Source organism: Panthera onca, chromosome C2, assembly GCF_046562875.1.
Source record: "Panthera onca isolate mPanOnc1 chromosome C2, mPanOnc1 haplotype 2, whole genome shotgun sequence".
Taxonomy (NCBI): Eukaryota; Metazoa; Chordata; class Mammalia; order Carnivora; family Felidae; genus Panthera; species Panthera onca.
Genome location: NC_138347.1, coordinates 136386855 through 136403571, shown reverse-complemented (window position 1 = coordinate 136403571; position 16717 = coordinate 136386855). Strand labels below are relative to the sequence as shown.

At 38.0% G+C, this 16717-nt stretch overlaps 1 protein-coding gene across 1 annotated transcript in view; it reads right to left on the bottom strand.

The window, feature by feature from the left end:
* KCNH8 (potassium voltage-gated channel subfamily H member 8) overlaps positions 1-16717 on the bottom strand; it is a 356732-nt gene that overhangs the window by 109644 nt on the left and 230371 nt on the right. Inside the window, exons 6-7 of the mRNA XM_060638579.3 lie at positions 6131-6288; positions 1634-1841 (exon numbers count right to left, since the gene is read on the bottom strand). Of these exons, the coding sequence (XP_060494562.1) occupies positions 1634-1841; positions 6131-6288 (366 nt within the window). The remainder of the gene's footprint in view (positions 1-1633; positions 1842-6130; positions 6289-16717) is intronic.

Genomic DNA, 16717 nt, shown 5'->3' with positions numbered 1-16717 from the left:
CCAGAAAGGAATCAGGTGGCTGACCACAAGCAAGAATTTTAATATGGATTCAAAACAAAGGGCAGAGATCTAATGCGGCAATTCACTGAATACCATTAGGACTATATCAGAGCATGTGATGAGGGAGCCTTCAGGACAAGAAAATAGAAAGGGAAACAATACTAAAGGACAGAAAATGTCTTAATCCAAGTACAATCCAGACTTTGATTCTTCTTTTAATCAACTCTTCTCTTTCCTCACCATGCTGTCTTCTCCTCTCCCTCTCTCCCTCTCTCTCTCATCTCATCTCATATTGTCTTCATGTAGGATATTCTTGCTTTCACTCTGCAGTTCTAGTTCTCCCTTTACTTCATTTCTGAGAATTGAGATCCATAGCAAGGTACAGAAGAAGTACTTTGATAAGGAGAATAAAACCAGTCTGAGATGAACATTATCAGAACACAGTCCTTGCTTTGGTGTAGTTCAGGGTCAAAATTGAGACGTGTATGTAGGAGCATTTTTAGAAGATTTTAAGGAGAGTCTGTTTTCTTAGCGTCTCCAACTCGTTCTCCAAAGATATACTTTGAAGGCTTTGTATACTGCCATATAGCGAGAGGACGGCATTATGAGAGCCAACCCAGGGATGTTCCAGATGCATCCTGCCATTAAGCGCTGGTGTGAAAAGTTAGAGCATTTTTCTCTCTCGGGAATCTCTTGTGGCTTCACCCCTGTGCAAAGGTCTGTGCTTCCAAAAGTTCAAGATTGATTTTTTGGAGAAAAGAAGTGAAGAATTTTCTAGCCAACCAAGAAACAGATTCTTTTGACGAAATGTCAGAATAAGAAAAAAAAGAATTCTACATGGGGTACCATGACAATTCTCTAAAGGCAATGACTGTGAGAATAATGCAGATATTTTTGGATAGAGGGTTATAGCCCTCAGAAGTTTCATTTTCTGTACAGTTCTTGTGGTTAGCATAAATTTAAAAATGTGTTCATGTGCAGAACATTTCAGATTCATTTATGCAGAATTATGTAGCACATGGAAAAGTCTCCCTTAAATTCCCACGTATAATGGGGACACAAAATTCTACAAATTATATTTGTAAACATCCAGTCCCCTCTATCATTACACGTTCTCAAAGTATACTAGATATGGAAAGTGTGTTATTATAATGCACTCACTCTCTCTCTCACTGCAATGATTGGCCATAGGCCAGTTGCCCAGGGATTCAATGGTATTAGCCCTGCATTGGATATATCAGATAAGATCACACATTACTTACCTACACTTCTACAGCCTTGCTGGTCATTTTAAACATTTAGCCCCTTGAAAGCTTAACCCATTACTCTCTCTCTCTCTCTTTCTCTGTCTATCTCTCTCTCTCTCTCTATATATATATGCATACACACACACACACACACACACACACACACACATACATATATATGGATTTTCCAGAAAACTTTCTCAAAAGAAATCACTTGTATCATAGACCCTGTCCCCCTACACCCTTCCCCTCCCAGTCCCTAAAAAATATTAGACAAATCGACAGTCAGAGGACATAATTATGGAATCATCTTTCACTTCCTCCAAATTCTAGACAAGCTTCCTTTTCACTTAAAAATGGAAAATGTGACAAACGTAAGCCCTTACCAACTTCCCACTTCAGAAGGCTGTTGTCTTCCCTTTCCATTTTTCCAATGACATACCAGATACACGCCATCCAGTGTGCAAGGAGTGCAAACATGGACATGAGCAGAGTCAGGACGATTGTGCTGTGCTGGGAATAGCGGTCCAACTTCTGCAGGAGACGCAAGAGACGCAGCAGCCGGACGGTCTTCAGGAGATGCACGAGAGACACCTGTGGGAGGAGACCGAGCGGCACCGCGTGGCTCATGGGTTCACTCCGCATCATAGCGGTTGCTTTAACTTACAGCCATTCTGGAAAGTTCTTGAAGTCAAGCATAATCATGACTCCAACGCGATGGTCATTTTTATGACCATGCCAATGTCGTTTCTCGACATAATGCTATCAAGAGGTGATAGGATAAAGGATGATGAGACAGTTTACTTTCTTTGAGTTGGTACTTATTTTCCTTCAGGTTTATCTTTTTTTCTCAACCTATTTGACTGAATATGATTTTGTATATTCTGATACACAACTGAAACACATTACGGTCTCAGGACTGAACATAAGGTGTCTCCACTTCTTACACACATTTTCTTTCAATTCCACGTCCCTTCCTCCATGCAGGAGTGACATCATAACAATAATTTAGACACACTGAACCCTGTGAAGTGGTAATAAAGGTAACTTTAAAAAAATAGTGATTAGATGTACCAAACTTGAGTAAGATTTACTCACAAATGCCAGTAATACCTCCTGTCTCATGTGCTGCACTCTCTTCTTTGTAACATCATCGACTGATAGAAAAAACTCACGCCTGAAGCATATACTTTCTGAGTTGTCTGTCAGACAAACAGGCTGAGGGAACCAAAATCAAATGGAACACAATTTTTGAAAACTCTCCTAGGTCTTGTCTTTGGACACATTAAAACAATACACGTGTGGCCAAGGACTTATTTTCCTGACTTCAGCGCCGAACTGAAACATGTGCCCCATTGGTGTCCACAAGAGTGGTCATTGTCACTATTTTTTTTTTAATATATGAAATTTATTGTCAAATTGGTTTCCATACAACACCCAGTGCTCATCCCAAAAGGTGCCCTCCTCAATACCCATCTCCCACCCCCCCCTCCCTCCCACCCCCCATCATTGTCACTATTAACAACAGATGTGGTGCCCTAATGCATACTCTTTCACACCCTTGAATAGCCTCAAGGAGCATTCTAAAATAGAAACGGCAAATAAAGTATGACCTCATCCGTAAATAGAGTTTAACAAAGTACTTGACCTTTTCTAATTTGGAGGCGGGAGGAAGGAACTATAAATACAAGGGAAGAAAGTGGTTTGTATGACTATACCTAAGAACAGTATTTGCTCTAAGGACTCAATCATAAACACGGTCAGCTTCTTCTGGAAGTTTGCCTTTATAATTATCTGGAGTCAGTTGACATCTAGCTCCTTCCTCCATGATCTATCTCCCCTTCTGTCGAAGAAAATTGTACCTAGAACAGTGCTTGACACATAGTAAGTGCTCCGTAAATAAGTGTTAAATGAGAGGATGGTTAATAAATTAAGATGGAAAACACTCTAAACTCAATATAGTAGAAATTCAATAAAAACCTTTTCAATTGTAATCTCACGAATTATTCTATGCTGAAATATAATAAAATCATAAGGTCAGCTGAGGAACTTGCCAGCTACCTGTGCTTTGATTTCTTTTTCTCATTCTTCTGTGTCAAATCTTATCTTCTTCCCTTTCACAGCCCAGTCCTCATCTGTCATTTCTCCAGCTGATTGTAAACCAGATGATTTCCTGCCAGGACTTTGCAATATCTGCTTCCTGGCTTAGAAGAATTACTGGGGGTGGAGTTTATTTTATAGGAGAAGAGTTTGATAGATGCATGACAATTTGGTACTTAAAATGAAACCTCAAAAAGTCCCAAAAGGAGGAAGACAAGTTGATTAACATGTATTGAGGTCTTTCTGGGTGTTTGACACTTAGCAAGGTATAGTATAGAAATGCTTTTCAGGCTGCTGAGAACCTTGTAGGGGTTTTTATGCTTATTTTGCTTATTTTGCCTATTTTGATGTTAATTTCCCCCAAGGAAGTCACTCAGACGGTAAGTGATTAAGACTGGGATTTCTGGGGCGCCTGGGTGGCTCAGTCGGTTAAGCGTCCGACTTCAGCTCAGGTCACGGTCTCGCGGTCCGTGAGTTCGAGACCCGCGTCGGGCTCTGGGCTGATGGCTCAGAGCCTGGAGCCTGCTTCCGATTCTGTGTCTCCCTCTCTCTCTGCCCCTCCCCTGTTCATGCTCTCTCTCTGTCTCAAAAATAAATAAACGTTAAAAAAAAAAATTAAGACTGGATTTCTACTTTGCCACACACTAAATTTTATTAAAGAAATGTGTGAAGTATATATAAAACATTTACCATCAGCAATTATGGGCAGAGTCAAAACTAAAGCATCCAATACCTTTCTGATGGTTGTAATGAGTTTTTGAATACCATCTACAGAGATGTGCTAACTGGATGTATTTTAGATCTGGAAAACCAACATCTGTGTTTGCTTATTTATTTCTACCTTTCTTTTTACAAGTTTGTGCAGTATAACAATAGCACAGCTTATAAACTTTTCCTCATAACTTATGTTGTCCTGGGAAGTAAATATAATACTTTGAACAAATAGAATATTTCATCTTGACTAACTTATTTGGGGCAGAGCAAATTTATATGCCAACTGGTTAATGATCATACGCTCACTTCTGTGAGACACAGAAAAATTATCATTGATAAGAGACAGATTCCATTCTTTCTTCCTCTTTTGTCTTTCTTTCTAACATAGATGTTTATCTATAACTTGCATTTATTAGGTATTCATGCCAGGTTTCATGAGACAGAATGAAGAAAGGGAGCAGGAATGTAGTGAAAGTGTACAAGTACTTAAAATTCATCAAAATATGAGAATTAGACTTTAAAAAAAAATCCTTTGTGTTAATTTTAAACAATGAGCATGTGAATGACAGATAAACATGTATTTTAAAATTTTGTATATTTTACAATACAATTATATAATATATATTTTAAATTATCCTATTTGTTCAGTGCCCAAAGAGAAATGGAACATAAAAAAAATTATTAGTATTTAGTCACAAAGCAGCAAGTTAATTTAGAGAGGGGTCTATCAAACATTATTCATTTAACAATTCTCCAGGAGAATGTGGAAAATTTTTCTTAGTATTTTGTGAATTATATACTTCTTTTGAAATTTTTTTGGTTGTAGTCTTGCAAATACCTTGTTTTAAGTCATTACATGTTCATTATAGTACACTTATCTAGTCAAATTCAATTTTAAAAAGCACTTTTAAAAGCCTGGATAACAATTCTCTGTAGCACTGATTGATATTATATACTAAATTTTTCCCCAGAGGTTTCCTTTCAGTTGACTTATAAACCTCTTAAAGATGTTGATACCCTCAACTTTCCATCTTAAGAAAAAATGGAAAGGAAAAGAAAAGAAAAATGCTATTGTATAGACAATTACCAAATGCACAAATTTGTACTAAATAGTCAGGATTACAGTTCAGTCTTCATCCCAAAGTCAATAATGACTGTATTTGAAACACTGATCATTTTAATACTGAAAACTAAGCTTTTAAATTCCTGATAGAGAATCTCAAGGTCTTGTCAACTGAGTAAGAAATAGGCTTCATTTGAACTAATGTTTAGTAAATTTTTGCCTGCTAAAATTGGTTACTCTAGCAGCAAATTGCATTACTGGCCCCAAAATGCTATTATACCTCCCTAAAAGTCTCTCTATTTATAAGGGAGCACTTAATGCTTTTACGAACATCAATCGTTAAATAGTAAAAATAGCTACTACAATGAGTGGACACACTTTCTTTCCTGTGATGAGGCAGGAGGATAAAGGGAAGAAAAGAGATGTTACAAACGTCAGTAAAAATCCAAAAGAGATCTCAAGTTCAAGTGGCCATTGTATCATTGTGTCATTTCTTCCCCATCCAACATTTTTACAAGGACTTGAAGTGGTTGAATTCTTTTAACTTCAGTACTACTCGGTATCTTGATTGGTCTTTTGTTTTGCTAATGAATAACTCAAGAGGTAGAGAGTAAAGGTCATAAAACCAGAAGAAATCTCAAACTCTCCACTAAACTTCTGAGGCAAAATACCTGCCAAAGTAATACAAAGTAATGCTCATTACTTTTGGTTTCCTTACCAAAGGATTTCTTCTGTGAGTGAGTATTGATGATAAATGCTTTGGGTATATCCTGGTTCTAGATATTTAAATAACTAAAACAGGTCATGTAAATTCCAAAAGGAAGTAACTTCCTCAAGTGGAGAATTTGGCCTGCGTACCATTGGTCACTTTGGTGTCTTTATTCAGGAGACCACAAAGTCCTGGACATACAAACTGCTACAAACACTTAAAACCTGAATGTGTGGAAAATAAACACAGGATTAAAAATAACCTTCAAAGTCATGTGGAAGGGAGCTCTTTACTCACCACTGTGACGTTGAAAGCATACAGGAGATCAAAAGGCAGGGCAGCAATTAAGTCAATGATGAACCAGGTTGTGACATAGTGGATGCAAATTGATCTTGCTTCAAAGATAACTTGGCCAGACTTGCTGACATAGGTTGTTCGGAAATTTAAAATAATATCTGCTTGAGAAAAAAAGATAAGAGAAAAAGAAGGAAGGAACAGAGAGAAGAAGGAAAGACGAGGAAAGAAGGAAGGATGAAAGAAAACAAGCATGCAGCGGGGGGGGGGGGGGGAGGAAAAAATTGTATAAAATTACATAAAATTAGACAAACGATAACCTCTCAATGTATTTCTGACTGATAATATCTGAAATACTCCTCTCGACAAATCCAGTTCAATTCAATAAAAAGGTATTGAAGGGTAAAGAAAATAATATTTTCTAAGCGCTGAATACACTCCAGACATCGGACCACATGTACCAAAAGTAACATGAATAAAAATAACAACAATAGTCATCATTACTAAATGCTCACTAGTATCAGGCATTGTTCTGAGAACGTAGCAGAGGTTATTTCACTTACTCCTCAGAACATGTTCTTAAGTAGATGATATTATCTCCATGCTAAAGAGGCAAAAACCAAGTCTCAATGAGGAAAAGTAATGTATCCGTGATCATAATGTCAATGGTGTCAAAGAGGATTTTACACACAGATAAGTTTTAGTCTCTGTTCTTTTTTTAAATACAGGGGCGCCTGGGTGGCTCAGTTGGTTAGGCGGCTGACTTCAGCTCAGGTCATGATCTTGCGGTCCATGAGTTCTAGCCCCGCGTCGGGCTCTGTGCTGACAGCTCAGAGCCTGGAGCCTGCTTCATATTCTGTGTCTCCCTCTCTCTGACCCTCCCCTGTTCATGCTCTGTCTCTCTCTGTCTCAAAGATAAATAAACGTTAAAAAATAAAAATAAAAAAAAATACAATTCTATTTTATTTTGTGAACAAAGTTTAACTAATCTCTCTGTGGACACAGAATTCATCTCTGCCCTAAAGGCACTTATATTAACAAAACACTGGAAGTTACTTTGTTTGGATTTCTAGGTTAAATTTTCTCATTCCATTTTAACGGATGATGTAATCATTTTCAACTTTTCCCTACATCATTCTTTTATTTTTATTTTATATTCTATTTGATATTTATATTTACTTTAAATTTATATTATATTTTATTATTTATTGAACTTTTTACAATCCATGAGGCCCTCAAGGGCACTGGTCAAATGACAGCCATAGCCACAAGGATCATCTTAGGCTCACTTCTGCTTCTATGACTAAACATCTCTGTGTCTGTTGTATTAGTCTCTGGGTTACATATCATTAAAGCACTGGAAAACATTATCGTTCCCTTTGTTTTTCAGTTGACTACAGCCAGGCCATTGGGAATTTCAGGATTGCTCTATACATGTAAGGGTGATAATGGTTGAGCATTTTATGGACTGGTGAATCCAATGTAAACATATCTCTCTGTGAAACTTTGTTCTTGGGAGGTGCCATGAGCCACTGACTCAAAGATTAAAGGAGGGAATGTGGGAAGTAAATATGCAGGTCAAAGAGAACAGGAATTGGGAGAGTTATGAAGCAAATGTAAAGCTCTGAGCTACATGGTTATTGGGTGAATTGGAATACTCTTTATAGCTAATTTAAACCCTTGAAAAGAAGTAGAATAGTGTTATATGATGATAAAAACTTGATATCATGATCATGATGATGACAACGATAAAACATACAATAATGCGCACCTTGTATGTCATTTTTACTTTTCATTTCATGTTCACATTTGTGGTAGGCAGAGTTCAAAGATGACCCTCGCTCTCATATGGTCTCCTCCCCTTAAGTGAGGGTAGAACCTGTGAGCACGATCAGGTATCATGCCATGATGCTGTTGCAGTATATGGCTAAAGGGAGATTAACCTCAGTGGCCTGACCTGATCAGGTAAGCCTTGCACAAGCCAGTTTTCTTCAGCTGGTGGTAAGGGACTGGAAGAAAGCAACCGCCACATTGTGGAAGGGCCATGTGGCAGGGAATGGCGGCCAGTCTCCAACTGCTGAGAGTGGCCCCTTGCTGACATCTAGCAACAAATGGGGACTTGTGTCCTATAACCCTAAGGAAGCAAATTCTTCCAACAGCCACATGAGTTTGCAAGAGGACCTACGCTCCAGAAAGAAACACAGTTTAGCTGACATCTTGAGTTCAGTCTTGTGAGGTGGAGCAGAGAATTCAGCTAGGCCAGACCTAGATTTCCCACCTAAAGAAACTGAGATAATCAATAGCTGTTGTTTCAAGCTGCCAAGTTGGTAGTAATTTAAAGTGAGGCCATACAAAAACAAATACAACATTTATTCTGCATTAGGTTCTCATTATAGCCTTGCGAGGAGAGATAATATAGGAATTACGACAAGACAGATTACTACTACATTTTTATAGATAATACCTTAGTATGGACCCAGTACTGTTTGGGGTCCTTTAAAATCATAATCTCATGGACTCATTACAACAATACTAAGAGGTAGGCCCCTTCAATATCCTTTTTTACAGATGAGGAAACTGAGGCCAAAGGAAAGCAAACAACTTGTCCAGAGTCACACACATGGTGTAACTGAAGCATAGGATTAAACTTCTTTAGCTAGTTAGTGAAAGAACACGACCCCAATCCAAGTCTCCTAATTTCCAATTCAGTGCTTTGGCTTTTGGTCCCTTAACAGAGGCCAGTCACATCTCAGGTCTGGAAGCAAGTTCTAGGTGACTTCAAAAGAAAACAATAATTTTTCCAGTCTTTTGTGAATGATCTAACTTTTTTAAATGGCATTATTAAAAGTCATATGTTTGTCGAAAAATAAAAATACTGAAAAACTTTTATTGCTAATACTGAGAATATGAAAGTAAGGAGCAGTGGCTAAACCATTCAAAAAGGATGAAAACAATGCCAAGGTGATTTCTATTGCAGAGTAAAAGTGCTACCATGGCAAAGTATCAATGCATCATTGAAGCATGGCCACCAAGAAGGAGCAGGAGCAGGAGCACAGCGGAATACCATCAGGCCATTAAGGTAGCATGTGAACTTCTCATTCTTTGTCTTAACTTTCTGGGCTCATGTATTTCTTTATTAGCAAATCAGTTTAACAGGTCAGGCCACCGGCTGTTGAAATCAAGCAGAGATTTCAACTTCATGGTTTCTAAAAGAAAGCTCAGGTTAGGCATTTGGGTTTTCATCTCATGAGTAAGAAACCCAGAGTTGTTTACCAAGCCTTTGAGTGATCTGTGGTTTCCATAACTCAGGCTGAGATAAGTCTGTATGTTCATTATAAGACTGGAGGGACAAATTCCTTGCATATTTACCAACTGATCACCAGTTCTACCACAAATTTCACAGAAAACTCACTGCCACCATCCAGGATGCCACCCTCCACATTCCTGGGGCACTCCATGAATGGCTGAATGAATGAAATGATTGGTCTTTGGTTGGTTGACACAGCAGACATTTTTGAAACTGTGTAGTAAATTATGTGTTTGACTCAAAAATAAAAGAGGTGCAGACTTCTGAACAGAAAAGATATTTTTGTGGATGAGTCATTACAGCATATCAGTTTAGCTTTTAAAAAAGCTTTTAAAAAAATAATTTGTTACTCATTTGAGTTAATTGGGTGAAAAGAAGATATGCTAATTTTAGGTTTTAAAAAGAAGTAATTATAAGACTTTTATATTTAAATACTAATAATAGTAAAAGAATATAAAAGGGATTTTTTTAGAGTCTATTTTTTACAAATCTATTTTTGAAATACACGAATTCTTTAGGTTTATTTTCAGAGAGAAAAAAACCTAAATATATATTATATTCTAAGATTTCTAGGACTATGGTCCTATCGTGCAAAGGCTCTAGGTTTATTCAATGATCAGTATTATTTTTGGATAGTTGATTTCTAAGAAACCTACTTTTGTCATATGCATAAAAATAGGCATAATTCTGGTGTATTATAATTTACAAAATATTTCCAGGCATTCATTAGTTCATGTGACAAAACCAACTCTTTCAGGTATACTATTTTTACCAAAGACTCAGGAGATTTAAGAAACTTATTTAAAGCCATGAAGATAGTAAGCAACAGAGAAATGGGACATCTATTGACAGTTAATTCCATTGTCTTTCCATTATCTTAAAAACTTACCACGCTTCCAAATATATTTTGGAGGGAATAACAATAGGTTGGTGCAGGGGAGTGATTTTTTTCTTTTTTTAAATTTTTAATTTTTTGAGAGAGAAAGAGTACAAGCAGGGGAGGGTCAGAGAGAGAGGGAGACACAGAATCTGAAGCAGGCTCCAGGCTCTAAGCTGTCAGCAAAGAGCCCAATGTGGGGCTTGAACTCATGAATTGTGAGATCATGACCTGAGCTGAAGTCAGATGCTTAACCTACTGAGCCACCCAGGAGCCCCAGAGAAATGCATTTCTGATCAGTGGAAATGCCCTTAGATCAAACTCCATATCAGCACCACCCAGGTAAAAGAATGTTAAATAAGAGTCACAGAATTGAAAATAAGGAAATTAGCTGTCTCTTGATCTGTCTAGGGACAATGGAGAATACTGTTTTCTCTCTACTGATACGAATATGGTATTGGTGTTCGAGGACCAGGAGAATCCAACGCTCGTAAATATTCCCTTAAATGGAAGGGTAGAGATGGCTAGACCGGTACTCTAAGAGTCAGGGAAGCACAGAATGAATACGATTCTGATGAGGAGGACAAGAGCGCTCCTTCCAGATCCGGTGTCTCTCGTTAGAGAGTCACGGAGGCAAAGTGGAGGTTGGCCAACACTGGCTGCAGCTTGTCTCACTTCCCTTAATGGTTTTGTCTCTTTGGCAATTAAATCAGTGACTCATTCAAATGTTACAGTAAGAATGAGGTCTCCTCCAGACAATCCACAACCTACCTGAAAGACAACAGTAGACTTTCTATTCTGACACATCTTGAAAACATAAGTGTAATGTGTTTTTGACTTTATGTTGAAAAATACATGAAAGCATACTCAGTAATATCCAATTTTTTACATGTAATTGTCTCATTAATTCCATTTATTATTAATACGTGCAACTGTCTATAAATACACACACACACACACACATACACAGCTTGAACCAGGAAAAGTATTCTAAAAACCATAACAAATTAATTCATAATTCCCCACCTCAAAACCTTAAAGTCTCATGTGTTTGTGCATGCATAAATAATCCCTTGTAATACATGGTGCCAGTATCAGGTGTAATGAGTAAATAAGCAGGGCGATAGAGAATGATCATCCATATTGTATGTGGCTTATAGAATTTCCCAAAAATTGGCCGTAATATACACCACTAAAATGAGGTAAAATATAAATGAATTCTCTGATGATTCGGATGGCACTTAATTCCTTTCAGGATAACCACTTTGCCTTGTTGTATTTCAGTTCTACATAGCATGATTACAATAAAGACAAATAATGGAGAGATGGCTGTGTACATATTCTGTTTTCATATTGTTAAGGCCTCCAAAAATAAGTATTTCACTTAGCTTTTACACTAAAGGGCTATGTATGTGGCTAAAAAGGCAGGAAGGTTGAATCCATTTTTTCCAGTTGGATTTCTTCGAGAACTGTGTAATTAGAAAGTAAAAAAAAGGGGGAGATGAACTTGATATGGCACAAATTAGATTTCTTTTCTTTACTAGTACACATGCCAGATGGGAAATAATTTAAAAATCATATTGGCTTACTTGTTAAAAAGTAAATTAAAACATAATGGTGTGCATGCAAGCCTAACTACCACATACAAATAATTAATATCTTCATTTAGCCATTTCTTTAAAAATTAATCAATGTAGTACAGCGTGGGTGGAAGGATATTTAACTAAACCAGCTGCCGACTCATATTCTAAAGGAACCCTGTCTTTTTTCATTGCTTGTGAGGCACTCTGAACACAGTATGATGTCACAGCAAACTGAGCTAGAAGGTGTGGGAAGATGAACTGAGAGCTAATTAATAAAGAAGTTTGAGGGACTAATAATCCTAAGAATGTAATTGATTGCCCATGTTAGTGGAGGAGATTTTCATACCATTTGAGCCTTGCACATTCGTCAGTATTTGTTCCTCTTGCTTACTTTATTTTTTAAAATTTATTTATTTAATTTCAAGTTAGTTAACATACAGTGTAGTATTGGTTTCCAGAGTAGAACCCAGTGATTCATCACTTACATATAACACCCAGTGCTCATCCCAACAAGTGCCGTCCTTAATGCCCATCACTCATTTAGCCCATCCTTCCCACTTACCTCCCTCCAGCAACCCTCAGTTTGTTTACTGCATTTAAGAGTCTCTTATGGTTTGCCTCTCTCTGTTTTTATCTTATTTTTCCTTAATGTTTATAGAAGTGCTATCAACAATAGCCAAATTATAGAAAGAGCCCAAATGTCCATTGACTAATGAATGGATGAAGAAGATGTGGTATATATAAGCAATGAAATACTATTCAGCAGTCAAAAAGAATGAAATCTTGCCATTTGCAACAACGTGGATGGAACTAGAGTGTATCATGCTAAGCAAAATAAGTCGGTCAGAGAAAGACAAATATATGATTTCACTCTTTTGTGGGATAGTCTTGCTTACTTTAAATGAGAGATCTGTGGAAAAGAAAAAGCAGCTGACTCAGCGAGAAGTAACGTTTAAGGGCAACTGCCTGAAGAAGAAGGCAAGCAGGCACATCAAGGGGTGTTTGATGCTGGTATTAGCTTCTGTTTTGTACCAGTGGCCAGCATTATCATGGTGGGTCCCTATTGTGGTTTTGACCCTCAACATAAACATCACTTGGACCCATAGAGAAGGGAAGGGGCCTAAAAGTCACTTTCCTCTAATAGCTGCCTTTCTCCTTAGTACTCCCTTTCCTTGGTTCTAGTTTTGTCCTTAGTAGCAACACAGAATACATCGTTCTCTCCCACCCAAAACCCCTTTCTATAAATATTAGACATCAGTCATCAAGTTCTCTCTGTGGCCCAGGCTGAGTATCTCCATTTTGTTAAACGGTCTCTTACTGATCTCAGTCCTGATGTTTTTCTCTAGCTTGGTGATTTTCACCACAAAATCTCATGGAAGACAGGATTTGGGCGTTCACTTTCTCCTTTCCTCCCTTCCTCTTTTCAAGCTGAGCTTTTATTCATTTTTAAGTAATGAGGCACACATGTCCATTTTTATTTTGAAAAGGAATTTCAAGTCATTAACACAAAAAAGAAAATTAAAGAAATCCATTCAAGTATTTAAATACTGTCCTTTTGGAAGGAAGGTACTGAAAGGGTAGAAGAATATACCAAAATATGCCACTTTGGCATAAGAAGGATTTTGAGCTGAAGGCAATTGAGAAGCAAAAGAGAAAAGCTCCCTGCCCTCCCCCCCATTTGCCTAAAAGCAGGGCATAAAGGTGTCGCTTCTCAAAGGTGTTGCTCCTCTCCTGTCTACCAGGAAGGACAAAAGTTCATCCCCAGATCGTAGCCTGGCTGGTGTGGTGGACAGTGGGAAATACGTTTACTGCCACCAGTGTTTCCAGAATTCTCATTACTCCACTATCTTACCAACCCTTGATGTTATTAGGCCTTAAAGTTTTTGCCAATTGTGTGGGAATACAATGCTACAGATAACACATTTAGAATTGGTTCCATTTCTAGTAATGCAGACTTAGTAAGTTGTTGGCAAATCTTTGAAAAAAACTTACATTACTATTAGTTGAAGTAAACTATTGTCAACTCATATCTCCACACATTTTTCACACAGACTGCTCCCAAATGACTGCTCCCATTCTTTATTGAGAGGGCTAAGGGTGCCTGGCTGGCTGGGTCAGTTAAGCATCCGATCTCTGCTCAGGTCATGATCCCACAGCTCCTGAGTCGAGCCCCGCAACATCGGGCTCTGTGCTGACAGCTCAGAGCCTGGAGCCCGCTTCAGATTCTGTGTTTCCCTCTCTCTCTGCCCCTCCTCCACTCATTCATGTTCTCCCTCTCTCTCTCTCCCCCCCCCTCAAAAAATAAACATTAAAAAAAAGTTCATTTGTAAAAAAGAGAGAGAGCTAAAGCGTGGCTGTCCCTTTTAGCTTTGCAACATCCTCAAGCACTATAAAAAATAACCCGATTGATGATCCGTTGTGCTCTGCCCTGTGCTGTGCCCTTGGCATGTAAAGATGGACAAGGCATGCAAAAGAAGCATGGCTTTGCCTGGGAGCCACAGACTCTCATTTTTACAACCTGTTGTCCTTCATCTTTCAGTACATAAGTAAGCCCCATCTGTGACTATGCTGGCAGGTGCAAAGAGACAGCACACACTCCCAATACGTGTCTATTAAACCCACCATTTACTGTCTCTAAACTAATGATTTTATTATATTGGCTTTGTCCATTGCTTTCATTTTATTGTATAAAGTTTACCACTTCAAAAGACTTCCACCTCACATGTACAATTGGTATGTGTAAAGCCTACCAATTTTGGCTCCCGATAAATGATTCACTCTGTTTCAGTGCTATGTAACTCTAAATTAGATACTGAACTTTGAACTTACTGGATCATTTTTAATAAAAATAATTTAATGATTAAAAATAAATCCACTGAAAGACCATGACTCACACATATGTCACTTAATTGTAGAAATCCTTTTGGCATACTTATTCTGTCCTTAGTTATGGTTGCCAGGTGGTAAAATTTCTAAATTTAAAGTACAGTAGAGGGGTGCCTGGGTGGCTCAGTCGGTGAAGCATCTGACTTAGGCTCAGGTCACGATCTCATGGTTTGTGAGTTCAAGCCTGCGTCGGGCTCTGTGCTGACAGCTCAGAACCTGGAGCCTGCTTCGGATTCTGGGTCTCCTTCTCTCTCTGCCCCTGCCCTGCTCGCACTCCGTCTCAGTCTCTCAAAAAGTGAATAAATGTTTAAAAAAAATTTTTTTTAAATAAAGTAAAATAGAAACTAGAAGGATTATCATATCTATAAATACCCAGTTGTGAAATTTTAAGAAACCCTAAACACTCGAGCCTATTAATTTCATATGAAATAAATATTGATTACCTAAGTAATAAAACCTAGAATTGATGAAACTTGAGATAAATACAAAATGTGTTGATATGATTAATGTTTGCCCCAAAGTGAAACCCAGCACATATATACTCATTAGAGAGAAAAATGTTAGATTAAATAAGGGTTTTATAGTTACATATTATTTTACATTTTAATTGGGACTTTCACGATCATTTTTATATTTGAGGAAAATTATATCTTTACTTACTATTTATGGTAGTTTTCACTGCTGTTTACCAAATATTTCTGGTTTTCTACCTCCTGGTATGATTATCTTTCCCTACCACCTGAAGAGACCGTATGTGTCTGTGATTTGCTTCGGCTGTAATTATAAGCCGAAGTAGCCTGAAACACTTTTGAGCAAAATTTTGAGAGCTAGTGTATAATTCCTCACATTTTCTTTTCCCTGCTTTGATGATCATGGAAATATGAGGGAAGATAAGATCTCTGTCAGCCTGGGTTTCTGAGCAACCACAGGGGGCAAAGATCACGACTGACCCACAATGGACACATTAGCGTGAGGGAGACATAAACCTTGTGTTATATCCCACTGAGATTTTGAGGTTACTTGTTACCACAGCCCATCCTGATACGTATTCCTAAAGGCTATCGAGCAGAGTGGCTAAGAGTGAGAATCTGGAGTCCCATCTCCTGGGTTGTAACCCACTGAGCAGGTATCAGCTGCATTTAACTTGCCCGTGGTTACCCAACTAGAAAGTGGGGGAGCGGGGATTCATACCTGTCTGTATAAATACCTGTCTCTATTCATACCTGTCAGTCTGTATAAAACCACAAAGCATTTTTTATTATAATTCTTCCCCTTCTTGAAGCCTAAGAACAGAATTCTTATGGTGAGATCTATGAACTACTTCTTGAGCGCTAGGTAATTCTTAGAGTCATAAGGAGTTAATATGTAGTATTTTGACTGTAGGTTGCCATTTATAAAATTATTCGGCATATTTAAAAAATGTTTTAATTCAGGAGTTTATTATTTTTGAGAGAGCACAGTGTGGGGGTGGGGGCAGAGAGGGGGGACAGAGGACCCAAAGCAGTCTCTGCACTGACAGGTTGACAGCAGCAAGCCCTATGTGGGGCTCTGACTCACGAAACATGAGATCATGACCTGAGCTAAAGTCGGACGCTCAACCGAATGAGCCACCCAGGTGCTCCCAAAATGCACTGGTCGTAAGTGGACAAGGTAATGAATTTTCGCAAAGTTGACCATCTTGGTCATCACCAATGGATAGAGCTATAACTAGGACCAGAACACCAGAAGCTTCCTTTATGATCTTGTCCAGTGATCCACTCCTGAAAGATCACTGTTGTCCTTATTACCATCGATTAATTTCGCGTAATTAGGAACTTTATATAAATGGATCATACAGTATGTATTCTTGTGTATGCATTCTTTCAAAAGACATTGCGTATGTGATTTTTATCAACTTGGTATCACATTCACTGTTTTTTATTGCCATATAAAATTAT